The 26,385-nt window shown below is 43.6% G+C and overlaps 3 protein-coding genes across 3 annotated transcripts; 1 reads left to right on the forward strand and 2 right to left on the reverse strand.

The window, feature by feature from the left end:
* Positions 1 to 2,656: 2,656 nt before the first annotated feature.
* LOC137909880 (sodium-dependent neutral amino acid transporter B(0)AT2-like) lies at positions 2,657 to 6,523 on the reverse strand. Its single transcript, XM_068754313.1, has 11 exons — positions 6,310 to 6,523; positions 6,065 to 6,222; positions 5,789 to 5,909; positions 5,518 to 5,693; positions 4,485 to 4,595; positions 4,156 to 4,397; positions 3,881 to 4,064; positions 3,607 to 3,808; positions 3,363 to 3,522; positions 3,109 to 3,271; positions 2,657 to 2,976 (listed from the first exon to the last, which is right to left on the reverse strand). Exons 1-11 carry the CDS (start codon positions 6,521 to 6,523, stop codon positions 2,728 to 2,730), a joined length of 1,980 nt encoding a protein of 659 aa, XP_068610414.1. The 3' UTR covers positions 2,657 to 2,727.
* A 2,286-nt stretch (positions 6,524 to 8,809) lies between these two features.
* LOC137909798 (epidermal growth factor receptor kinase substrate 8-like protein 1) lies at positions 8,810 to 18,633 on the forward strand. Its single transcript, XM_068754218.1, has 19 exons — positions 8,810 to 8,869; positions 10,367 to 10,418; positions 10,528 to 10,686; positions 10,774 to 10,923; positions 11,007 to 11,089; positions 12,005 to 12,117; positions 12,354 to 12,400; positions 12,505 to 12,634; positions 12,750 to 12,838; positions 12,934 to 13,008; positions 14,083 to 14,231; positions 14,612 to 14,756; positions 15,690 to 15,739; positions 15,834 to 15,936; positions 16,028 to 16,153; positions 16,252 to 16,408; positions 16,886 to 17,051; positions 17,296 to 17,428; positions 18,249 to 18,633. Exons 2-19 carry the CDS (start codon positions 10,389 to 10,391, stop codon positions 18,333 to 18,335), a joined length of 1,992 nt encoding a protein of 663 aa, XP_068610319.1. The 5' UTR covers positions 8,810 to 8,869; positions 10,367 to 10,388; the 3' UTR covers positions 18,336 to 18,633.
* Positions 18,634 to 18,644: 11 nt separating this feature from the next.
* On the reverse strand, positions 18,645 to 26,219 carry luc7l (LUC7-like (S. cerevisiae)). The gene is made up of 10 exons (XM_068754219.1): positions 26,077 to 26,219; positions 23,567 to 23,661; positions 23,160 to 23,258; positions 22,629 to 22,739; positions 22,371 to 22,514; positions 22,113 to 22,289; positions 21,694 to 21,782; positions 21,197 to 21,226; positions 20,923 to 21,096; positions 18,645 to 19,705 (listed from the first exon to the last, which is right to left on the reverse strand). The coding sequence occupies exons 1-10, from the start codon at positions 26,135 to 26,137 to the stop codon at positions 19,576 to 19,578; spliced, it is 1,110 nt and encodes a 369-aa protein (XP_068610320.1). The 5' UTR covers positions 26,138 to 26,219; the 3' UTR covers positions 18,645 to 19,575.
* Between the last annotated feature and the right edge of the window lie 166 nt (positions 26,220 to 26,385).

The raw sequence follows: 26,385 nt of genomic DNA on the forward strand, positions 1-26,385 counted from the left end.
CAGCTATATTAAATGTTGTCCATATAAAGAGATTATTATATTATAAATATCTTGTTTTTACCTGAGGCCAAGGTGATGTCGTGCTTCTCTTGCTGGGTGTTGGTCCTGTCCTCTCTGGCTCTGGCTCACTTGTGAGATCGCATCCAAGACGACCGGAGTCCCCAGACTCTCAACATTTCCACCGGGACACCCGAGTACCCTTCCACACATTTATATAGTCACTGGATCCACAGTGCTAGTTAGTCACTCCTTCCAATCTAATCATGCAGAACTTACCTCCACAAAGGAGGTTCTGTTTTTGCTGGCCTTTTCCAAGACTCTGTGGAATCAGTAGTGGGCAAACAGATTTGTTGCATCTTCAAAAGCTACGGATTTAGATCCAGAAGAATCCACCGCTACTGGAAGTATGCTGTAACTTCTAAACGAATAATATTATCATCAATGTAAATCCAATTGCTAAAGGTTTGTTTTCATTAAGGAATAAAAAAAATATATATAAAATAAACGCAGGACCATTATTTTTGGTGTAAATCACAATATAGTGGGACTGAGGTGCTTGGTGGAGGTTTTCTAGTTTAAATATGGAAATAACAGTAATATATAATATTTAGTAAAAATATTCTGTGGATAAAGATGAATAGATTTGTGATAATCTTTTATTTCCACCTGCTGATAATCAAGCAGATGGATTTTATATTTGTTGCATGTCAGTGACTCTTCATACCTGTCGGTAAAAGCTAGAAGGAATTCACACATTTCACAATCTGGTCAAATCCCAGGTCAGAAGGGCAAGCTAATCTTTATATGATATATAATCTACTACATGCTGTCCTTGCAGGCAGCCTTACAGCAGCACATATTTAGATTTAGAACCAGCAAGTAATTTAATGGAAGAAATAGAAAACTGAAACATTTCCAACCCAGATGATTGTTGATATTGTCGAAGCCGTCTCAGTTAGTACAATCAGTAATGACCTTGAAATGACTCTCGGTATTCTCTGTAACGGGAGACAATAAAACGCACTGCAGTAAAGACGCTTTACCAGAAAACTTTCCTGAAGGATAAGGATTCACTAGTATTTGCCAGCAAAAGGGTTTAATGAAGTTTCACTTGCACAATTTACACTTGCAAAGTAGAAATTATTTACATTCAGACACAGAATACTCAATGAAAAAGAAAAATGAACATCCTGAAATTAATTTTATATATATATATATAAAATCTTCTTTGATAATCTGCAACCTGGAAACACATTTTGAAAATAATGCACATAAATAGCTCAAATGCTTAATTACAGTATTACAATTTCTCAAACATTCATATACTACAAAGAGTACAGATACTACTTTGAAGTGAAAATTTGTTTTGGCTTATAATGATACACTACGTTGGAATGCTATTAAATGTAATTCAATCAACCTCATTAAATTTGAAGCCCTTTAGTTAAAAAACAAAAACATTTTGATGCAGATTCATTTTCAAAGCAACTCACTGTAAATATTTAAAAATACACCTTTAATACAAAAGAGGCACAGAGAACTAAGAAGGCATCATGAGCAAGCAATAAGTGAACAGAAAAAACAAACATTCAAATGTACAACAATGTAAAATATAAAGAAGCCCATGTGATGAACTGGCGCCTCATCCAGGGTGTACTCTGGGAGTAGCCCGTGGCCAGCTGGGATAAGCGACTGAAGATGAATGAACCAGAGTACTTTTTATGTACCGTTTAAACACTAAACATAGTTCCTCCAGAAGTCAAGATTTAAAAAGCATACATTTACAAAAAATTACAGATTTTAATTTAAATAAATGTTCAGAAATCTCACATCTCATTACATCATAAACATTTATTTTGTGTCATCTACTTATAGACAATACAAATGCTCTTAAATTAACATTTGGCATAAATAAACGTGGCAGCAGGTCAAACAGAACTTTGTGAAGCCGCTGGTTGTCGCTTTCTGTCCGACATCAGACAAACAGAATAAACATGTTTAGAGTCCGACTTGATGCCGTAACATTAAAAATGAACCGATTAGGACAATAAAAGCTGCAGCACCACTGCTGTATCAGCGGTCCTGCACATTATAGGGTACACCGGCCCCCCTCAGTGGTCGGTAACGCAGCCTCGGTGCTTTCGAGCTCCACGCGTGGCAGCGAGGTTAACCCTGGGGCTTCAGGGTTATAATGCAAACTGATCACAGACGCTCTCCATTGGTTATGAGGACCGTCACTTCAGTTTAAATATATTACCAAGTACACTCCCAAGTGCGGGCTCTAGCTAAAGGAATACAGTCGTCCCTCGCTATATCGCTGTTTCTCACCGAACATTCCTGTCTGTGTCGGTTCTCAGTCATCCAGGTCACGGTCTTTGTTTTTTGGACTTTGTGATATGCATAAATGTTTAAACTTCCATTATTTTATTGATAAAATTATCATTTTCTAGCCTAACAAAAATAAAAACATACAACTACATTAAAAAACATATTACGACACACTGTTCATGAATGAATAAGTTCATCGTGAGAATGGAAAGCAATGCCCCCGATAAACAAGGGACAACCGGAACGTTAAAATGCTCACACCTAAAATAAGAACACATCTAACAATATATCGAGTAGAGCAGACGAGTAGAATTTGATCTACGTGTGCCGTGACAATGATGTGGCGACGCGTTTTTGTGCCGTAACAGTCCATATCCAAAGTGTAACCGTGTCCACAGTTCATGAAAAGGAGTCGGCCGTCCCGTTTCTCTGGTCCAGCTCGGACATATCAGTCATGCTGGTTTCAATCTTGTCCTCGGTGCCGACAATGCTGTACTCACCGATCTCTGCCTCTCTGGCCCTTTGCTTTATTCTGTCCCGCAAAAGGCTGTGGATCAAGGCCACCGGGATGGGCATCAAGGCAAATACGATCAGAAGAGCCAGAACGGCCAGAGCCCAGCCAGGGTATTCCAGGTGCTCCTCGGTAGCCTGGGGAAAAAAGGAATCATTAAAAGAAGGCTCACCAATAATTAGTTCCTTCATGATAGAAGAAGCAGTTTGCTTTACTCCAAATCAAACCCCTAAACTAGTTGTGCTTTATTTTCCAGGCGGAGAGGCTACCTTTTCTTTGTTCCACGCCACATAAGTGGGATATTTGATGAACATCAGGATCACTGTGGCCGTCAGCATCCCCAGCATAGCAAGTAAGGAGACGTACTTCCACAGGTACTTGTAGACCACGCTGGGACGCCAGCCCAGCATCTCTTCTATGTCATCGAGGAATCTTCAAAGGCGCAGTAGAAAACACTCATTTTCTTTACCCCGAAACTAATAAAACGAAGAGCGGAGCTAACATTTGCGGGGGGAGACCTCACCTGTCGGCTCCATACAACCACGACACACTGATCGTCTCGAACACCACCACGATGATGAGGGGCAGAGTGGCGGAGTAGTCGTCAAACATGGTCACAAAGTAGTTCCCACAGTTCTGGGTGAAGAGCAGGCCGATTAAAAAGCCAACGAAGCAGCTGAATACTGGAAAAACGCAAAAAGCAGGACAGACATTGGGATGAAACAACTTGTGGCAGTAATACGATACGTTCGTGGTCAGCGGCTCACTTGTGAATTTGGTCTTGTTGTTGGCCAGGCTGCTGAAGCGGTCGGTGAGCGGAGCCAGGATGCCCTCCATCGTCCCAAACATGGTGCTGAGTCCCAAGTTGAGCAGCATGAGGAAGAACAGCGCCGACCAGAAGGGGCTGCCGGGCAGGAGTGACATGGCCTCTGTGAACGCTATGAAGGCCAGTCCTGTCCCATCTGCACCCTGAGGACAGACGATTCTTTTATTTTATGCGCAGCACAACAAGGTCCACCTCAGCAAACACACGCTAGTTACCTTGCTCATCTCTTCTTCCAGGTCACACCGAGTTAAATTACCCGGGAAACTACTTCCATGCTGGTCGAACCAGGCGCCGTAGTTCTCCACAGACACAGCACCGGGGTCGGAGAAGTTAAAGCTCGGAATCAGGGTTTTGTCCACGCCGCCGCTGCTCAGCTGATCCGACAGCATCTTCAAATTACTAGCGAAAAGAAAGAAACAAAGAAATGTCACATGTTTAAACAGTAAATGAAAACAATCAATCAATCGGACGTTCCTGCTGATAAACGTACATGCCGACACACTCGAGGGTCTTCCGTTTGGCCCGGAAGCCGAGCACCGAAAACACCACGAGAGTCGCGAGCACGGAAGTCAGGAAGTTTATAGCGGAGACGGTGTACGCGTCACGGTGGCAGTTGTTGTTCTTGGGATTGTAAGAGGAGTAGGCGATGATGGAGCCGAAGCCAAGGCCCAACGCGAAGAAAACCTGCGTCACCGCCTGCCTCCACACCTGAATGTCCCCCCAGATTTCTGCCTAAACATCAGCAGAAGGGAGACAATGCGTCGGGGAAATGTTCACTTCGGCATTCCTTGACGTTCAGCCGGACGTCTCTGCCGATACCTTTGGGTAGAACATGTGGGCGATGCCCTCAAAAGCCCCGTCCAGCATGAGCCCTCGGACGAGGAAGCAGATCAGCACCACGTAGGGGAAGACGGAGGAGAAGTACATCACCTAGGAGCGAGTAAACATGATTAGCATCGACAAGCTACCAGTGGCGGCCATTGTTTGCAGAAAGAGCGGTTAGATGCAACATTCCCGTTTTACCAGTTGTTTATGTAATCGCCGGCGTTGGATTGTCTGTCTGTTAGCAAGGTAACTCAAAAATGACAGATTGTGATATTTTCTGAAAATGTTGGGAATGTTACCAGGAACAGATGATTACATTTAAGAGGGGGGGGGGGGTAGAACATGATTTTAGGGTTGCTCCAGAATAGATTTCAATTTCAATTTTAATTGAGAGGCGGAAATAATTGTTTAAAAAAATATTTAACCTCCCATTCCTACCTGATACTAACTGGCTGATGTGTAAAACAAGTATAAATTGGCATTTTTATTGGGGGGGGGGGTTCAATACCTAAACCTTAAACTCCAGAGACTCCATCACAGCAAAATCTGGAATCAAAGCCTAACAGATTACCAAGAATATCCAAGCCCCAGGGCACAGGGATGATGATGATGATGAATATATTTATTAGATAGAATGTTAAAGTACAAGTACAGTCACACAGTAGAATGTATTACAGTACAAATAAGGTCAAACATCCTGTCTAAGAGGAGCATTTCAAAAAAGCCCTTGCGGTCTTGTTTCCGTTGAAAGTCCTTCGTACATAAATCAGACATTTAACAACACAAATAAAAATCAAACCAGTATTAAATTACTATCATAAACAGTAATGTAATAAATCACTGCTCATACAAATATGTAATATCATTTACCTACATCTTCATCATAACACAGATGTTAGGCGACATTTTAAAGGTTTAACTTCTCTCCTCACTGCCAGGAATAGGCTTCAGTCCATTAGCTAGGCTATGCTACATTTAAGCATTACGCCACCTTGAGGTTAAACTCAACTCAGGAGATCGCGGTTACCTTGACAGAGGTCTTGATGCCCTTGAACATTCCCAAGCAAACAATGGTCCAGGCCGCCAGCAGGCAGCAGACGATGTAAGGGTTGAAGGAGCCCGTTTCACTGATGGAGTCTGTGATGTCCAAAGCGTTTCGGTACCAGAAATACGACGTGGGGGAACTCTTTTCACATTCTTTTACTGGTTTAAAAAGGAGGCAGAGAAAGAGGAATTAGTAGCGTCACACGTCAAAAATGTAATACGTGAGGTTGTGGCACCCATTGCTCTGCGTTTACCTGTTACATTATCTCGCATCGGACAATTTTCCCAAGGCAAAGGCTGCTGGAAGGAGTTCCCAAGATAGAAAAGACTCCACGCAAGGATCACATTGTAATAGACGGCCACGAAGGAACACACCTGAGGACGTTTCAGATCGAAATAACCAGGTCAGGAAGAAGCAGCCATCATATTTGGACTAGCTGCAAATAACAGTTTCCATATTGGGAGGAGTGCCGACGCAAAAAGAAGAGTGAGCGCGCTGCTGCAATCCCATTACTATTCGTTATACTCGCCACACAGCTGGAGTAGCCAATCCCGACGAGTTTGGGGGAGATGAACTTCCACACGCCGATGCTGCCCTGTCGGATGGCCTGACCGGCTGCCAGCTCCAGGAAGAAGAGGGGGATGCCTACGACGAGCATCAGCAGCACGTAGAGGAAGAGGAAGGCTCCTGGAGAGAAGAGAACGAGCGCGAGAGTCGGATCGCTCGCCTGAAAAAGGAGGACACGCTGTCCGGCTTTCTTAGTGAAGCACTCACCTCCTCCATTTTGCTGGCACAAATACGGAAACCGCCAGACGTTACCGAGCCCGACACTGAATCCAACCTGAGCCAAAAAGTACTCCATCTTACTGTTCCACCCGTCACGGGCAGCAGGTTCACAGGATTCCTGCTGCCCGTCCTCAGCGGCGGAGCCGCCAAATTCCGACTCGACCGTATTGCCATCGTCTCCTGGCAGCGGCTGCTTCTCCATCTGAGAGAAAAGGACAAAACATAAATAACATTACTGTTAGATATTTATTTACATTTTAAATATATATTACATTCAACTTTCTTTTTTTCCTTTTACGATGCTGAACTGAAATATCTTTGATGAATGAGAAGGCCTTGCACAAGGAATACTTAATAATTACAGACATCACCTGAAACGGATAATTAAAAACACACTAGCATGTTAGGCAATTCCATTTCTAACCCCAGATTAGTAGTTGGGTCTAATAAACATATTGGCGTGCCTCCAATAAAGCAAACTGACCTGGTCACAAGTTTATGTTGTCAAGGAAGCAGTAGAAGAAGCCGCTGGAGCGAACAGCAGATAAAACACAGCGTCGGCGGTAGAACTACGTTTCCCGACTATTCAGAAGTGAACGCGTGTACTCGCTGCTAGGAAGCCCGAAGGAAGGAAAAGCAAATTACTCTTTTTGTCTTCTAAATATATTGCAACTTCGTAAATACGCGCATCCCGACATCTACCTTGCATTTGTATACATTAGTGTACATTAGTATACATTCGTGTACACATGTTTAACACAAGTAAACCGGGCGGCACTTGACAACACCACTATTCAGCCTCGCGCGCGCTTGGTTGGGTTTCCTTCCGCGTGATGCAATACAATTGACTCCGCCCCTCTTACTACAATGCTGCTTTCAAGGGCTGCTCGGAAACTGGAGACATTATTTTACCACACACATGCGAACTAGCCGAATAAAGCCACAAAACAGATAAGAGAATGTTTTGTGGCTCTTTGGGACCCCCAGACCACATCTCACAGACGTGTATTTCCTAACAGAGCTTGTCTGTGATGGACAGGACATTATTTAATGTTTAAAGACGTCGTTGACGCATTTATCAACATTAACACGTGGCATTTCAGATTCTGGCAAAATGTCACTGTTTTAGCATTAAAGTTATGAGCACAACTTTATTTACCGCAGCTTCCCGCAGTCCCCCTAAAACATCAGCGGGTTCCCCGGACCGCATCAGAAAGTCTCTCTGAAACCAACTCTCTGCCACGTATGCTTTTTTTTAGAAGCACATAAATGACACATAAAAAACGAGTCTATCACCACCTCGTTAAAAACGTCACAATCTGTGCAATTGGAAATCAATTGCATGTATAATTGAGCGCTTTTAAATACCTTGTGGTTTCAAATAGGTGATATCCTCGTCACTTGTCCCCAGGTGTCCTCTCCGTCAAACGAGCAGCTGGATCCTCACGTCAACTGCGCCGTGGGTGGACGGAATGGCGTCACGCCACCTTCCCCTTACAGCTGTTGTGACATGTGCCCCCCCCCACGCTTCGATATTAAAACTCAATGAGGCCAGCTTTACATGTTGTTATTTTTATTTGTTTGTTTGTTTGTTTGTTTGTTTTTTACTTGGCATGAATTTTATAGTCAGAAGTGGCCAAAACGTCTAATCTGCGTGTCAGGAAATGTAAGTGACGCTGACCCCCCCCCCCCCCCCCGTGCGTAAATACGCAAGGTCTCTCTTAACGGGGAGCTGCTTTCCTGGGGGCATCATGACGGGAAAAGCAATGGTAATATTCTAGTGAGTAAACGATGAATGTTTGTTCATCATGTTTTCTGGATGCCTGAAATTGAAACAACTCATGCCCCAGGAGGATTTTGGAAAAGCCTGCCCATGCATTTATCTACAGTTTAATGGTGTGCTTACAATTCTCTGTAAAAAATAAATATCTGAACGCTGCAGAATGCTGCTTCTAGAGTCCTCACTGAGTCCAGGAAGGTGGATCAGATCAGATCGGTCCAGTTCTTGGATCGCCCCACTTGATATTTTAAACTGAGGCTGAATACCTTTATGTTTATAACTGCCTTTATTATTTAGTCAATTATTTACTCGGTTCACTGTACTGTAACTTTGATTATTGTATGTATTTCCTTAACAGCCTATTTTTTTTTTTTATTAATCTTCTAAATGCATGTCACATTGATTTAGATTCTTTTCATATGTTGTCTTAATGCATTTTATATTTTCTATAAAAACTTTCTTGTTGAAATGTTGCGTACAAATGAACTTGCCTCACATTTTTATAGGCGTATATATCTAGCCTAGATATGCTTTTATTTCAGGTTCAGTTGTAGCCATGGCTCAGATATTTCAGGTGAGACAGTGTGTTTATCCCTCAGGTGGAGTGGTACAATGGGCGGGGCAGCTCAAGGTTGACACGCCTCTGCTATGTAAAGTCTTGCAATGCCAAAGCAAGCAGAGTAAAGAGTGAGAAACTTGTGGGGACTTGAGACACAGGACAGGATTTACTGTCGTTGTTAACATATGGAATAAAGTCTCTCGCCGCTGGTAAGTTAACGAAACATTTATTTCCAGTCAGCCTCTATTGAAGTCAGAAGTTGTAACATTTAGATAACCTCATTTATTTAAAGCTGATGGATGTGAAAAGTAGCCATGAAGGAGACGCTGCACTCAAAGACGTGAGAAAGTCTGCTGATTTATTAGAAACTACCGACTACTTGTGTAATCGTTTCTGTCTGATGCTGGAGTGTGTGTTTAGTGCATCTTGCTCAATAACAACCCAAACATGGCTTTTTTTATTACGTTTAAATAGCATTGGAATATAAACTCTGGGGTTATGAGACGTTACTCTTTGTCATAGTTATTAATAACCTTATAATCACGTGCTGCATCACTTAGGAGTCGACAGCAGTTTGGTCAAAAACCAGTTAAACCAAAACAACTTCATTGAAACCAGTCTTAAGCAAGTGTAAGGATACTGGAAAGTGCCCTCCCTTGATACCAGCGATCCCAGTGAATGAGGTGGCAGAGGACTGAAGTGTGCTCTTGTCAGACTGGTTGGGCAGCTTGCTCACACACAAACTGATCCCAGGTGACTGAGGCAAAGGGACGGGTGCTGACGTAACGCAAGGCAGGAGAAGAAAACGTTTGATGTGTTGGTGTTGTTTTCACAGGTATTGCTTAGAACACCAGAGGAACTGTCTGCATCTGCGAGTGGAGCAAATGTACTTTTGACTAAACCTTCTGTCGCTCCATAGCCCTCCCCGATTTGTTTTAGTCAGTCACCTTGACCTTTAATCTATACCCACTTAAACATCATCTTGGATGAAATGTAACACCGCCATGTTGAAAGGGGGGTACAGGGGTACAAAAGATATCTACAAACTCATGAAATCATTTAAAAGTCAACCAATTCAGAGAGGTCCCACATTAACACACACAGCGCGCAGATATTGAAATAAAATACATGCAAACCGTAGTTGCAGACACGATAGGGCACAGCTGCCCACAGCTGTGTGTTTCACTCAGAGGATAAAATAAAGGTGTGATGTATTGATCAAAGGGGATGGTGCGCAGGTGTCCTATGGAGTCGCCATCGCTCACCAGTCCACCCGATGGTTTCATCGTCAATCACAAAGGATGGACTGAAGCCTCCTGTACTAGCTGAGTTAGCGATACCATTTATTTTGCTCACGTTAACTCATGATCAAACGGCAGCAAAAGATCAAACATGAAACCAGTATACGCACATCGTCCAATAAACGTGGAGCAGATACTTAAAGACGCCGACTGCACAGCTACATTTTTTCAGCATGACTTATTCAAGCTAAAAAAAAATAACTTCCTCTTTTCCTGCACGGCTGATGCACAGCTCAAGCAACGAATGACCTTCCATGACCTCTTTGCAATAACATAAAGCATCTTTTTAACTTTAGTTCTCTTTCTTTTAATGCTCATCTATTTGCAGTGAATTGTTTTTTATCGTGATAAAATACCTTTTAAAGCTACTTCATAACGCCTTTATCTCAACTGATTTTTTTAAAGAAGGTTGCCCATTGGACAAAGGATGAACAACTTATCAAGATATCTTGTTAATGTAAGTCTTATCCACTAGGCATTAGCCAGCACTTTCAAAGCTTTACTTTGATTCATCGATTTTTCTGCTCATCCTCACCCTTTTGCTTCTACCTTCTCCCCGGTTTCAGCATCTGCTGACGTTCTCGCTACAAGATGGGGACGTGCGGAGTGTGGAGGAGGCCCAGGCACGTCTCTCCTTCTTGGCTCAGAACAAAAAGCTCTGGAGCCAACAGATGTACCTGGATGTTGGAGCGGACGCCATTCGCCTTCGAGACATTCAGAGTCAGGTGAGATCAGGTGTTTCGTAGGTTGTAAATGGATGATGGCAGAATTTAGGCCATTCACACATGTCAACATTTCATTGACTCATGTAGGACGAGCTGGAGAAGTACTCCTTCACATCCATCTTCCGTTGTGATGCCATTAACACGGAAAAGCACTTCCCATCCCTCCTGCTGCTGGTCTGCCAAAGTGCAGATCAGATGAAGCCGGACATCCAGTTCTTTAACTGCGAGACTGTCAAAGTGGGTAATATCACATGAATGAGCGTGCAGGTCTGGCCTGCCTAACTCAGTAGGTCACTTTTTAAATTGTCTTATTCTCACAGGCTGAGCAAATCTGTGACGACATCGCAAGGGCCGTTTCAGACTCCTCCAAAAGCAGGAGTAAGAATCTACCGGACACCCTCAGGTACAGTGAACGTGCCACAACAAAAAAAATTAAATGTCTTAAAAGTGTTGTTCCGCTATTGTTTGCATGTACTTGCACTCAAATTTTAATAGAGGAGGTTGGCGATCATCAGTTAGATAATATAAATTTGTATACAGTACAGTAATCCACAAAATCTCAGGCCCAAATCATTAGAGAGAGAGCGAGAGAGAGAGAGAGAGAGAGAGAGAGAGAGAGAGACTTGTTTGACTGGTTTCCTCATAACTTAAGAAGGTGTGACAGAGACAAGGCCATTGTGACACAAAGCAGAGGGCGAGCAGAGGCGGCAGAGCAACAGAGCCGGCACTAAACAAGGCCGGGGGCCCTGAACTGATCTCCTTCTTAAAAAGAATAACTTCTCTTTGAAAGACGCGCGAAGGACAGACACAAGCGGTAAGACAAGAGCGACGCCGACTGTCCATGATGATTCAGTGAGGTGCAGGTTTGAGTCGGCACCGTGCGCTGTTGGCATTTTCTCTAAATGTGTCTGTAAGACTGAGGAAATCAGGAAAGCTTTCACCGAATCCAAGTCCGAATTGGTTTTGTAAAACTCTCGTGTCATTCCCTGCCTTGTTGAAGAGGGGGATTTCTATTGAAGTGTTGCGCGCCCATGAAAAAGCACAGTCAGACTGTTTACTGTACGTTCATGGAGGAATGAGGGCTGCTGGGCGGCCTTTCAGAGGCATCGCATTTTGTCTATTGGTGGAGGGCCGATCAAAGATGCTCCAGAATGAAAAAAACAGGCATTAGATCAGATGCACTGATGAACCTGCTTCCGCTCGCGGAAGGGTTTCCCCTTTGATTTAGGAATCGCCAACAAGGAGAGCTTTTGAATATTTCCCGCAGACAAAGGATTCTCGATTCTAACCGGGTTAAATTCCTCCCCTCCTCTTTAAGGCTACCTCACACTGGGGGCGAGATGCTTGACCCCAATGAAATTCCACACCCCCCCACCCATCTTGCTCCACACGTGCCACTAGCCAGCCCTCCACCTTACCCGGGACTCAGAGGTTAGTAAAAAAAAAAAAAAAACAAAGACTGCAATTCTGTAAAATGATTTGACCCATTCAGAAGGGAGGTAAGGAAGAAGTGAGAGGTATTCAGGAGCACAGTGCTCGCCTTGTGTGTGTGCATGAGCTTAAGGGGGGGGGGGGGGTTTCACAGGCAAAGGGGGGCCAGGCAACGCAGCAAAGACCGGGGGAAATGAAAATGGAAGAACTGAATTCTCTCCTCTCTTCTGCCACAGCGGCCGGCGAGCCCGACGTTGCTTTCCTGCGAGCGGAGAGAGAAGTGGTACGCCTTCCTGCCGACCCTTCGGACCCGTCCAGTCGCATATGGCTTGTAACGCATTGGGGGGGGGCAGTTGTACTAACAAAGCGGGTTCTGCGTTCCCTCAGGGCATCCTGAATCGCTGCTTTGACGACATTGAGACCTTCATGGCCAAGCTGCAGCAGACGGCAGAGGCTCAAATGGTGCTGAATCAGAGGAAGAAGAAGAAGAAGAGGAGCAAAAAGGAAAGCACTGAAGGTAAAAAAAAAACGCAACGACGGCCTCCCTCGCCAAGTTGAAGCAACACAGATATGTGACCAGACACCGGACGCCGCCGTGGGTGACGTGTTCTCTTGTATTTTCTTAACGACAGAGGATTTACTCACTTTAAAGGCTCGCCCTCCGCCAGAAGAGGAGTTCTACGACATCTTCCAGAAATTTAAATACAGCTTCAGTCTGTTGGTGTGTACCCTCTTGGGCTACATTTCATTTTTTTATATATTTTTTAATTATCTTTCTGCACTAGATAGTTAACTCTCTTCTTTATGTCATCACAGGCACGCCTGAAATCAACCATTTCCAATCCTTCGTCGGAGGAGCTCGTTCACCATGTGTTCAGACCTTTGGATATGGTGAGCGACCCGTCAATGTTTGCACCTGAAAAACAACATTTTCCTGCACTTTCACCCTTGATGGAAGTCAGGAGGGCTAGGGAGTTTACGTGGGGGGGGAAACCCCTAAAAAATGAGTGTGTTAAAAGGATCCAGTGCAGATTAGGGCTGTCAGGAAACGTGAGACGGCTTTATCTCCTCTCCTCTCAGTCTGTTTGGGGCCAGTGTCTCCGAAAGACGGCAAGAAAGGAAGCTTTGAGGCTCCACTAATGAACAGACTTCTTCCCCGTTAGCAGAGAAGACGATCTGACTCCAGCCTCCGATTCGGACACGATGGGCATCTTATAATACAGCCGAATATCGTTTAGTTTTTGGGGCCATGATGAACACACGATAAGACAAGGTTGGAGGCTTGTAATGGTAATGAGTTTATAATAGATGTCTGCTTGGACATGATGGGTGAACTTCAGCGAGCTGAGCATGAGTCACGTGAAACTAATGGGACGTTGTTTGACGGTGAGTAATGTTGCTGAACTATTTACGCAAGGCAGTGACCTGCGATTTGTCCTGTTTGCTAATCTTGATAAAAGCATTTGTTTAATCTGGTTTGTTTGGCAGTGTTCGGGTTGAGCGAGAAACATGATTTCTCTCTCTCTCTCTACATGTATATATATAGATAGTTTGCTGCTTTGAGTAAGAGCTGGCGTGCTCTCCACCTTTCAAAATTGGTCCCTCTGTGACTTTCATGAAAGACAAAGATTTGTAAAAACAACGCTTATCACCACATGTCCTGGCTGAAGGAGCTTTTTTTAAAGCCGCAGCACAAATGCAACCGAGCCGCGCCTCTAGAAACGGACATAAATAAAGTATAACGTACTTCTGCCTGGCTTCAAATCAAATGCGACTCTGCTGAGGTGTGACTTTGTTAGCTGTTTGACGCTTGGCCTCTTCTGAATCAGGATTTAGAGAATCAAAGGGTGGGGCGGGTGTGTTTGATTTGCGCATACTTGCTTCCCTGAATGAATACAAATAATCTCACCTCTCTGTGAATGTGTATTTTACCTTCTTTGTGTGTGTGTGTGTGTGTGTGTGTAGATGGTTAAAACAACAGGAGGACCAGCTTTCGGAGCCACAGTGTCCAGCCCTGCTATGACCAGCTCCGCCATCACGCTGCTACAAAACAACCTGAATGAAGAGGAGAGGCAGCTGTGGACATCTCTGGGCCCCAACTGGACGCTTCCACGGTCCGTAACGCTTCCGGGATCACACTGTGTGTTGGTGTTTTTCCTTCAAGCAACACAAGAATAATGACCCATTTAACTCTATTTCTGCTTGAGGTATTTTATTATATTTACATCTTGGAAAAGTTGTAATTAAAGTGTTTTGTCTTCTTATCGGGCGAATTTTTTGCCAAAGAATTCCATATCCAAATGTCATATGCTTAAATATTGACTAGTTTGTCAGTGCTCCGATGACGAAAACATAAAACACGGCGTGAAACTTTTCTTTCCATATTAATGGACGTGCTGAGTATCATGCGTTTTAAATGGGAACTTCTATTCCCTTAAATATCGCTGATGGCGAGCTCTGGATCCTGAAGGGTAATGTCTCGTTGTGCCCCCAGCTCTCAGCTCAGAGGGTCCGTAGCGCCGTACACCCCTGCGTTCTTGGATGGCTGGAAGCCGGAAGCCTCCAGGGCGGACGGGCAGGTTTGGGAGGATCCGGTTGAGTCACAACACAAACATGAAGACCTCAGAGAAAAGCAAGAGGTACGGAATAACTGCGTGCGTTGCATGACTCCGTCAGCAGCTCCACTGTGGTCCAGGAGAAACTATAATGGCGTTTTCAGTGTTAGAATTGAATACTTTTAATGACCTCATCCTGGATCAGCTCCAGAACAGCTTTATGATTGCGATTTTTGGCGTGTGAATTTAATCCATATTTTACAAGATACGATTAAATTTTTTTTAAAAGCCTCCATTATAAGAAAATGGGAAAATCCAGACTTTTTTGTATCCAGATTGTTCTCAAGATTTAATGGGATCTAAGTTAGACCAAGACCCATCTTCAGATTGTTTTTAATCAAGATCCATCCAGCAGTTTTCAGTAATCCTGCTAACAGACATAAAACATAACATCCTTGGTGGAGGTAATTCTGTGTACAAGTACAACAAGGTGATTGAACACAATAACAGACACACAAAAATACATAAATATCAAGTAGAAGTTATTCAATGGAAAGGATCGAGCATTTTCTTATCTGCCATGCTTGGTGCTGCAAGTTTTACATTTTAAAAAGTATTTTCTGAGTGTTTGCATTGTCTATAAAGTTTTACACTACACTTACACACACAAATCCAGAGTTGGATATGAAAGGCAGGTACTCGTTTATCTTTTTATAAGGCTGTGGTTTTGTGCTGTTTTGCAAGTTCCAACAGGTTCTCCTGGATTACACTGAGCCTGTTTGATCTTTTTAAGATGGCTACCGCACATTATCGCACCACAAAGTGCTTTTGCTGATACATTTGCAACTTGAACGCAGAGTAGGGCGTGCAATCTGACTCATCGCTGCTTGTTTCCTAATATTCCTCCAGAAAGCGTCATGCAGAAACGCACCCTTCCCCTCCATATGACGACTCTCTCTCTCTCTTTATGCTCATGTGTCTCTGTCCAGTCATGCATGTCCATCTTGTTTTCCCCAGCAGCAGCACCAGCCGCCGGTCAGACCAAGCACCCGCACCAGTGATGAAACGTAGGTCATGCATACCGAGCAAAGCGCTGAGCTGCAACAGTTTAACCGCCCCCCCCCCGACCTCATGAGCACGGTTGCCTCCTATCCCTTGCAGAGACGCGCACTCATCGGAGCCGGAGAGACTCTACAGCTGCAGCTACGACTTCATAGCCAGGAACAGCAGCGAGCTTTCAGTGCAGCAAGGGGAAAAGCTCGAGGTAAAGAAGACAAAAAAAAAAAGAAAAGCAGCACAGTGCGAAGTGCTCATCGTGTTCTCGTGTGAACAATGGCATCTACCCCCTGTGGCAGGTGATTGAGTCATCCAAGCGCTGGTGGAAGTGTCGTAATCGCTTCAACCAGGTTGGGTTTGTTCCTTTCAATATCCTGGAACCCATGGCGCACATAGAGACCCCTGTCAACAGCAGGCCCCCGAACGTAAGGGGCCAATGCACATACAAAAAGTACACAAGAACAAAGGCCTGTTCTCACTTACTATTGTTTTACTGTTTTCTCTCTGCTTCACATTCCTGCAGATCCCAGCTCCTCCTCCCCTCGCCAAGAGTCTGTCCGTAGGACCACCGAACCCCCCTGCGCCACCCCAGTACCCTGCACATTCCCCACAGACCCGCCCACGCAGTTTACCAGCGTACAACCAGCACATGCCAGCTGTGGACAACACGGAGAATAAAGGTTCCAGCCTTCATGTATAAATTATCCTTTTAATGCAATTATGTCCAACCAACAACCAGCACTGAGTTGGGAGAATTAGCTTCACGCTGAATAAAAAAAAAAAAAGCATGTAATTCATAATTGGTGACATAAATTTGGCAATTTTTAAGTAGCTTTTGTTTTAAAATTAAAACTTTCAAATAAGTTGATTATTTTTTTTCTTCCCCCACCTCATTTGAAGATAAATTGTTTTGTTACTATGAACGCAGGTTTTTAAGTTGTTATAGGTTCTATTCTTGCAGCAGCTGTAAAGAAAACAAATTATTTCAATATTAATGTTGTATTTTTTTTATTTTGAACTATTTGTTTATTCAATGTAATAAATATAAAATCTTGTAAAAAAACGCTTGTGACATATCGATGTATTATTATTATTATCTTTAATCATTTGTCATGAAGGATTAAACATCACAATGCTTTCTGTCGTTCTCTTTTCAGCCATGATGGTAAATGATGAGCTCCTCCAGAGGCTGACCAACGGAAAGCCCAATCTCAGCAAACCTCTGGTCATCCATCGCTCCTCAGAAACCTCCGTTCCTCTGGACTACAACTCGCCTCCGGAGGAGGTGGCCCAGTGGCTCCGAGAGAAGGGCTTCAGTGATTCGTGAGTGCCGGCTGCCACACTGTTTACCCACAGGGAGTGCTTGATTACTCAGCCAGTGATTTCCTGCGATTGACCGTGACTTGATGAAAAGTCAGACGTTAGAAAATTATTCCTTATATCAAAGTTCCACTTATTGTTGGAGGCAAACCATCACGATGCGAAGGATCCAGTGCAGGAGATCCACAAGATGTTTAATTGTCCAGCTTTTTGACATTGAGGTCATCAGGTTTACGTCACCCCTCAGGACGGCGATGTGTTTGGGAGTGCTGACTGGCGCCCAGCTGTTCTCCCTCGACAAGGACGAGCTGCAGTCCGTGATTACAGATGAGGGTTCCAGAGTGTACAGCCAGGTCGCTGTGCAGAAAGCAATGCTGGAGGTAAATCAAAAAGCAGACAGACGCTGGGTTGTGTAAATACTTCTACTTCTAACAACACTACAACACCTCACTCAAGCCTTGGGGGGGAGTGGCATGACAATGTCAATTCTTTGTTTGTCATTAAACAGTAATTCACAAAACACAGGAGGCGGAGCTAAAAGTGGCAGAGATGAAGATGCTGAGGTTCTCCTTGGGAGTGACCAGGTTGGATAGGATTAGGAATGAGACAATAAGAGGGACAGTGAAGGTCAGATGTTTTGGAGATAAGGTCAGACACCAGACTCTGATGGTTTGGACGTGTCCAGAGGAGAGACAGGGACTATATTGGTAGAAGGATGCTGAGGATGGAACTGCCAGGGAACAGGGTTAGAGGTCGGCCCAGGAGATACATGGACGTAGTGTGGCGACCCCTCACGGGACTAGCAGTCCACCCGAAGGACAATGTAGCACGTTGTTTTCGGGTCAGTTACAAAGACTGTGATACTTTAACACTGTTTTCTGTCAGTGAAGAAAAGCTGTGGTTTTATAAAACTTCAGGTCAAGAACACATTCCTGGATCCACCTCTCTGACTGGATCTACTAATTTAGGATTAGTGCCAGGCCCATCAATTTGTGTAATCATGTAAACTTTTTGTTTTTGAAAAAGTTGGCCACTGAAGACAAATGTCCAGCATTGATTTGAACTGAGGATGAGAACATTTTACCTCATGAACTGTCACTTTTTTTTGCTTAGCCGCTGTTATAAGTCTCTAGTCGCTAATTCGAGTAAGTCTTCTTTCTAATAAACTAAAATGCAACTACTTGCCTCATCTTTCCACAGGATGCCCACAGAGCGACGGAGTTGGAGGCCGTGATGGAGAAACAGAAGATGAAGGTGGATCTGAAGCTGGAGAGCAGCACATTGTGAAGACTTTCGGACGGACCGCGTTCTTCTGATACTTTATCTGCCAGAGAACGATTGTTTGACTTGACCCTTCAGCTCCGTTTGAAGCCCTCGGTGTTACGAGGGTCATCGAGTCCGAGCTACGTCGCCTTAATGCAAAAGTATTTGTTTAAATTAATTTCTGATTTCCACCCAAACTGTTGAAATTAAATGATTAACATTTAAGCATTTGTAATGTTGTCACGTGAAATATCATTCCAGACTAAATTGAACGTGTTTCTTTGTAAAATAATTAAATGTCCCAAACACCATGGGAAGAAAGGCCAGCAGAAATTAAAATGTATTTTCTTTAATTGACTCCTTTAAAGATTTCCAGCAGAACATAAAAGATGACTTCACACATTAGGTTACAGAAATGCATCCATTATAACCTGATTGCAACTATAAATGTTTCCAAATTGGGTTTGAAGTTTATGCATGACTAATACAGGTATGTACACTTTTAGATAATCACTTTCCAAAATATCACTTCTGCATCAAGTTTCACTCTGAAGTTTATTTCACTATTTTAAATAAACAAAACCAAGATAGAACCATTATGAAACATGACAGTTCAAAATAAGAAAGTTCTTCCACTGGCCAAACCCTCAATCAATCACTTCCCTTCACTAATAACTTGATAAGTTTACACAAAACAGCGGGAGACTTGGGGCTGAAACTAAGGATCACAATTTTTAAAACATTTGTTTTATCATCGGGCTCCTAAACTTTATCTGGGTTTTAGAAATATACCGTTAAGTAAAAGTGGACAGATTCAAGAACTACACCGAAGCTGCTTGATAGAAGTTAACCAGCAAAATAAAAAATAAATGTTAGGATGGGGCTTTAAAGGCCATGACAATCAGGAGGCCCAAAACATATTTACAGGAGGAAAAAAAGACATCAGGAAAAAATAAAATAATGTTGATCAGGTATATTTAAACCAGCCCAGCAGACCATCAGTATTTTTTCTGTTGGAATCATCATAGCGTAGTTTATAGCAGGACAGAATGTGTTGGATACAAACGGCCACCAAGTTACAAATGTGGGTTTTACGGGCGCGGAGTGGCTCGGCTGGATTAACTGCTAAAGCAAAGAAAGGAGGCAGGCAGGAGAACAAAAGGGTTCCAAGGCCAGGGCCGTGAGTAACACCAGCTTATCTGAAATGGACAGACGCGTGAAAGAGACGTGAGGAAGTCGTGTGCTGATTGATGGTGTTTGGTCTTCAGAGGTCCCCCGTGTCCCTGTCGTCCCCTCGGCGGGAGTCCGACCTGCCGTTCATCCCGTCCCGCCGGTGGTCTCGCTCTCGCTCCCGTGACCTATCTCTGGAGGAGCGCTCCCTGTCCCTGGATGACCTGGAACATGGCAGCACACAAGCTCGTCAGGAAAGTCCCCCGAGTATTAAAATGCAGAGGAAGAAAAGTAAGGGGGAGGGGGGCTAATTTATAAGATGGGGGGGGGGGGGGCTTATTTTAGTTCAGGATATTTGAATTACGATATGCTTCTAAATACCAAAAGAATTAAAGACTTAAATGTCTGAACTTCAACCAGTCCGCATGAGACAGGAACTATTTTGTTCTTGTTTACCCTTAAAGTTTTTTGTTTTACAGGCAGGCACAACCAAAATCGTGCTGGAGCTGCTGGTTGAACTCTGTGGTGTGACCCGCGTTAGAGCTGCTAGTTGAACTCTGTGGTGTGACCCGCGTTAGAGCTGCTAGTTGAACTCTGTGGTGTGACCCGCATTAGAGCTGCTGGTTGAACTCTGTGGTGTGACCCGCGTTAGAGCTGCTAGTTGAACTCTGCGGTGTGACCCGCGTTAGAGCTGCTAGTTGAACTCTGCGGTGTGACCCGCGTTAGAGCTGCTAGTTGAACTCTGTGGTGTGACCCGCGTTAGAGCTGCTAGTTGAACTCTGCGGTGTGACCCGCGTTAGAGCTGCTAGTTGAACTCTGTGGTGTGACCCGCGTTAGAGCTGCTGGTTGAACTCCGTGGTGTGACCCACGTTAGAGCTGCTGGTTGAACTCTGTGGTGTGACCCGCGTTAGAGCTGCTAGTTGAACTCTGTGGTGTGACCTGCGTTAGAGCTGCTGGTTGAACTCTGTGGTGTGACCCGCGTTAGAGCTGCTGGTTGAACTCTGTGGTGTGACCCGCGTTAGAGCTGCTAGTTGAACTCTGTGGTGTGACCCGCGTTAGAGCTGCTGGTTGAACTCTGCGGTGTGACCCGCGTTAGAGCTGCTGGTTGAACTCTGTGGTGTGACCACGTTAGAGCTGCTGGTTGAACTCTGTGGTGTGACCACGTTAGAGCTGCTGGTTGAACTCTGTGGTGTGACCACGTTAGAGCTGCTGGTTGAACTCTGTGGTGTGACCACGTTAGAGCTGCTGGTTGAACTCTGTGGTGTGACCACGTTAGAGCTGCTGGTTGAACTCTGTGGTGTGACCCGCGTTAGAGCTGCTAGTTGAACTCTGTGGTGTGACCCGCGTTAGAGCTGCTAGTTGAACTCTGTGGTGTGACCCGCGTTAGAGCTGCTAGTTGAACTCTGTGATGTGACCCGCGTTAGAGCTGCTGTGTGTTTACTTGTGTTTGGAGCTCTGCTCGTGGCTGTGACGGTGTCCTCGGCTGCGGGAGTTGGAGTTGGAGTTGGAGCGGCTGCGATGCCTCCTCCTCCTATCCCTGGAGCGGGACTTTGAGCGGCGCCTGTCCCGGGATGCCGAGCGTGAGCGTCTCCTCCTGCGATCACGAGAGCGGGATCTGACAAGGACGACACAAGAGCTGCAGTTATTCTCCGACAACCATTTCTTCATGATAACTGGTTGTTTTTAAACCGAAACGGATGGAGCAGCGTTCTCACCTTTTTTGCTCTCGGCTCCGTGACCTGGTCCTATAAAATAAGCGGTTGTCAAAAGCAGAAATGTTACAATAAATATAAAAACAATCCATCGAATGAAGTTCCACAAATGTCACAAAGAGCTGTTTAGAGACAAACCTTCATTGAAGAGTTATACTTTTGTATGTATGCTCATACGTTTTTGTAAGCATAAAGCGTTCGTCAGTGATTCCTGCTTGGCCGAACTTCTCTTCTGACGCTATTCAGCAGACAAATCACTCGTGCATCTTGGATTTAGACTAAAGCAATGCATGTTCACAATTGAACTTACAACAGTCACCAGCTTTTTGAATAATCGGGGGTGACCAATCGAGTGCTTCAGGATATTTTAATGAAAAACATGGATAGTTGCCGTGTAAAATGTGCATCGGTAGGCAGGCCTACATGAAGGTTTCTGACAAGTTTGCTAAATAAACTCAGAATAGTAGTAGAGCACCAGGATTCTCAATGTTTGCACTCACTTCTTCTTCATCTTTTCCTCTTTCTCTCTCTCTTCTCGTCTCTTCAAGCGATCCTGGTTCCTTTTCTCCTGCTTGTCAACCACAGTTTTCTGTTGAAGAGAACGTAATACTTGTTTAATAAAAAGGAATAAAAAGAAAGAAGAATAGAGAACGTAACACTTGCATCGTATCAACTGGCTTGGAACACTGCACGAGTTAAAAAGCCAAATAACGAAGGGGAGTTTGTAAAAATAAAAAGGCCTGTGACGTTGTTGAAACACAGTCTCCTGAAAACGACAATCTAAAACGAAGGGAATCAGACATTCGACTGTGCCGCAACACTGTGGAACAGAATATTGTAGATAAACATGGCTACTGAATGCCGGTTGTACTCTGTTTAGTGTGGGATTGTCATCATGGTGAGCTCGGTTGAGACAAACCTTTAGCTGATCCAGTTTCTCTCTGATCTGGATGAAGCCCAAGTGAAGCTTCCCGCCAAAATGGTCGGCCAAACGACGATCATTGTCATGAAGACCCAGGTAGGCAGAGCACACCTCACACACCCGGAGCTTCTGCTGCTGGAAGCTGGAAGCCGGCATGGAGTTTCTATACTCTTCCTAGTGGGGGGAAAAGATTAAAGAAGAATTATCCAACTCGACCCATTACATCGAAGAACCTTCAGAATATTTGATCCTCACCTCTGCATCCTTCTTCCTGCTGCGGACCTTCTCCACTTCCTGCAAGACCTTCTGGGCCTCATCGACATTGCCCTCGGCTCCGAGCTGCTCAGCCTTGGCCAGGAGTTTCCCAATTTCCTCATTTAGCTCGTGAACCTTCTCTGCCTGCAACACAACACAGTTTACATATGCTGCGGGTCAAACAAAGCAAAACTTTTAGAATTCCAGCCAAGATTGAGAAGACGATAGACGGCGTTTCTTCTGTATTTAAAAGCTCACCTTGGCTGCCACCTCGGCACTGATCTCTTCTTGGGTCTCAGCCAGACGCTTCTTGGCTAGTTCTGTCCTACGGTCACAGTCGGCAATGAATGACTCCAGGTGATCCACGGCCTTCAAGAGTGAGACAATGCAACACAAAGACAGACACAGACCGTTTGTATACATGGGTACACTCGGCGAGACCTACACAAATCTCAGGCGAAGAAGAAAAAACAATCAGATTATAGCATTGATCGTGGAATAGTCAATTATAAAATGCCTGTTTGCTGTATCTCAATACAGTTTACACCAAACCCCCAAAATGGCAGCTGAGACAAAATACGTTGGTCAAAAGCACTACTGCAGCACTTAATTTACCCTCTAATGAATGAGTACCTAAGAATTTTCCACACCGGGCCCCATTTATTGATCACAAGTTAGGCATACAATTGGCTTTAAGGTAGTTCCTCTTAAATCAAAGCATCACATTGAAGCAGAGAAAAGTCTGACATCCCGGAACACCAACACACCAACACTCCCGGCATCGCTTACATCAAGCTCGAAGAACAGATCTCTATCCTTGGAGGCGATTTCATAATCTGCCCGAAGTGCCAGGTCGTGAATCTTTGTGCACTCTCCCAGGTCCATGCGCTGCCACAAAAACACAAGCGGGCAGAGAATTACAAAACATTTGTTGGCGATTTGGTGATGATCATCATCTTTTAAAGATTTTGCTGGTATCCTATTAAATGGATTTAATGTATTAGAATGACATCACCACACCCAGTATCGCATTACAGCAAATATTTTCTGTTACTGGAGCAAGTAGGCACTTTAGGGGGGGGAGGGGGGAGACTCATTCCTTTTCTTAATAATAATGAAGAAATGCTCGTAGAACATTGTTAGTAAACAAGTCGTAGCATTTTTGGATGGTCAGACCCAAACTTCCAGCCACTCACCGTTCCAGACAGGATGTCATGAGGACAGCAGTTTAGAAGGTGACTTTTGCAGACTCGCTCGTCAGAGAACTTGACCCTCTGTCGCGTCTCATCCCCTGAAACAGTCCAAAAAACAAGCAGTCAGAAAGACCTCACATTCTTGCAAGTAGGGACGAGGCATCCAGCGCTTCAATACGCATTTACGTGTCATGATAGAGGCGTTCAAGCACATTGTGCCCACCTACATGAGTGAGGGTCAATTCTTACAATTCTGACTCTCGTGGTTCCACGTATTCTTCATCAGTCTCAAGTCTTTACCAGAGATAGAGTAAGAGATTATTATTCTGTGTTAGAATAACTTTATTATCTATTTATGCGTCAACTGAAGTAAATGCTACATGTGTGCATGCATGCATGTATGCATGTATGTATGTATGTATGTACTCGTATTCTTGATGCTTACCTTTCTCAAGCCTCACTAATAACTAAGTTTACTAGAAACAAGGCTCTCGATCCAAGCAGTAAATATGAAGAGATTATGCCAATGCGGGCACAATACTGGTGAAAATCTTTACTCTTGCTGTTCGCAAAATTAAAGATAGCTTCGGTCACACAAATTCAAAGTGTACGGTACACCTCAATACAACTGCATAAGAAGGAAAGTCTACTGATCGGGATAAAAAAAAAAAAAAAAAAAAAAAAGACTTTTCAGACAAATGTTCCAGCCAAGCCTTTTACAAGTATAAAACATCGAAAAACAAACTCATGACCGAAATACAAAAGAAAAAAACGTGTTTATACACACTGTGATCTGCACCACATACTGTACCCTTCTGCATCTTCAAGACCTCAGCAGCAGAATTTTAAACCCACTGTAGAAAAGTATAAAAGGGAACAGTTTTCTTGCCCACACCTGTAGTAAGAAGTTGGGAGTCATACACAAGTCAGACTGTAAAGTATGTGTGCAAAGGTGTTGTTTGGATGACTGATAAAAATGTCTTCTGAAAACAGGCGTCTAATGGAAAACTGCTCGCTTGGATTCAACGCGACCAGACGCCTTAGCTCAAGCTGCATAACTCTACTCCAAATTGTAATTCTACTTCCACTGAAGATATACCCATTTGTGATTACAAAAAAAAAAAAGGCTTCATTAACAAATTGTTTGGATATTCATCATAACAGCTTTAAAAATTATGTGTGACTCACGGCTCGATGAACATGAGGCTTTTCTGCAACTCCTTTGCAGATTGATGTAGGCTGGCAAAGATACACTGAACCTTAATGAATAAAATAAAGGGGCCACAATTGTTCAGTTTGTATGCAACAAATTTATGGGAAGAATTTAATATCAATCTCATCACACATACACCCACAAACTCACAACAGAAATTCACTCCAATTGCACAGGTTGAATTATCAACTGGACAAAAGACAATCCACCCGGGCTGCAGTTTCACTCAGTCAACTGTCAGGATGAGCCTCTGATGAATAAAATCGCAGGGATGCAATAACAAGTCATGTTCTGCCCATTGGAATCCAATTTGACAGGCGATTTACCTTTTAATGTTTGTATCCAAAGAGTTGGAAACTAAATCACGTCCAAGCACCCACACAACAGTCTTTATATTATCAGAAGATACATTTATTGTAGCACATTTGAATTTCACATATTCACTTACAGAATGCCTTTTTTTTTTTTACAAATTGTATAATCGCTACACACTGACACAACACTATCATTATCTGTTATCGTATTACTAATATTAGTCGTAGTGACTTATTTATGCAGCAATAAGAGTAATATTTTTGTCTGAAACCTATCTGTTGAATTTTTAATTCAATAGGTGATTAAGATCTTGAAAGCTGAATTTTAATTTTCAACCAACTTTATATTGCTTTTTAAGAATCTGTTAACGTGAATAGGATGAAAAGCAACACGTAGTGAATAAAATGTATGCTTAAATAACAAAAAACAGTGGCATTAATAGTATAAACTTTCAACAAGACATCCCCACACTAAAGCCAAAGCACGCTATGTGGCACAGTTTATTAACATTATGCCACATAATATCTCTGCGACGACAGACAGACAGCCGTAATACGACCAAAATCGTTAAGTTATCAATCACGAATATTTTTAATGTGTAAGGAAATTCTATAAAATTCAATCCAGGATTTAAAAAACAAACAAACCAATATAATATAATATAATAAATGGGTAATTGACACGATGCCGCTCGACGCAGTTCCGGAACTTCACAGTAGCTACAGAGGCTGGGTGCGTTTCCATCAACGCTCAAAGTGTTCAGATCAAGATTTGTTGGAGCCAAGATGGATACAAACATTAAATCGAATTTTTACTCGGTAAAAGCAACTTGTCACTATATCCAAACGTATTTTACACAGCCCTCGGCAGTAACGCTAAATCCATTCATGCAGGTCTGTCCATCACACACCAACACAAGACAGCCACAGCCACAGCAGCGGCTCCATCTTGGCTAGCTACTAGCTAGCATGCTACAACAACTCACCATCCCTCGCTGTTCCCATTAGCTGGTCGAGCAAAGCTCTCATTTGGGCTTGGGCAGACATGTTTGAGTCTCTCTGGTCGATAGCACTAAAAAATAAATCAGCTAAAAACGTTCTTTAATATTATTCTAGGCTATTTGGTTATTTATTCGTCCAAGCATCGCCTCTCGCCGATTTCGCTCGTTCGTGAAGGATCCAGCTTCCGTTTCGTCTAAGGGAAGTGACGAAGGAAACCGGATATGGAACAGTTGCGCGTTCTCGTAGAGACCTTAATTAATCTCGATTTATATTTAGTTTTGCGAGAAATAAGG

Source organism: Brachionichthys hirsutus, chromosome 21, assembly GCF_040956055.1.
Source record: "Brachionichthys hirsutus isolate HB-005 chromosome 21, CSIRO-AGI_Bhir_v1, whole genome shotgun sequence".
NCBI lineage: Eukaryota > Metazoa > Chordata > Actinopteri > Lophiiformes > Brachionichthyidae > Brachionichthys > Brachionichthys hirsutus.

Coding starts and splice junctions, on each gene's coding strand:
- LOC137909880 (XM_068754313.1), bottom strand. CDS start 6,523: ATGGAGAAGCAGCCGCTGCCAGGAGACGATGGCAATACGGTCGAGTCG. Junction 4,065..4,155: donor ACCCTCGAGTGTGTCGGCAT/GTACGTTTATCA, acceptor TCTTTTCGCTAG/TAATTTGAAGATGCTGTCGG. Junction 2,977..3,108: donor TGGCGTGGAACAAAGAAAAG/GTAGCCTCTCCG, acceptor TTTTTTCCCCAG/GCTACCGAGGAGCACCTGGA.
- LOC137909798 (XM_068754218.1), top strand. CDS start 10,389: ATGAACAACTTATCAAGATATCTTGTTAAT. Junction 10,924..11,006: donor TTAACTGCGAGACTGTCAAA/GTGGGTAATATC, acceptor TTATTCTCACAG/GCTGAGCAAATCTGTGACGA. Junction 16,409..16,885: donor GGACAACACGGAGAATAAAG/GTTCCAGCCTTC, acceptor TTCTCTTTTCAG/CCATGATGGTAAATGATGAG.
- luc7l (XM_068754219.1), bottom strand. CDS start 26,137: ATGTCTGCCCAAGCCCAAATGAGAGCTTTGCTCGACCAGCTAATGGGA. Junction 22,290..22,370: donor GCAGGAAGAAGGATGCAGAG/GTGAGGATCAAA, acceptor TCCCCCCACTAG/GAAGAGTATAGAAACTCCAT. Junction 21,783..22,112: donor AGAAACTGGATCAGCTAAAG/GTTTGTCTCAAC, acceptor TCTCTTCAACAG/AAAACTGTGGTTGACAAGCA.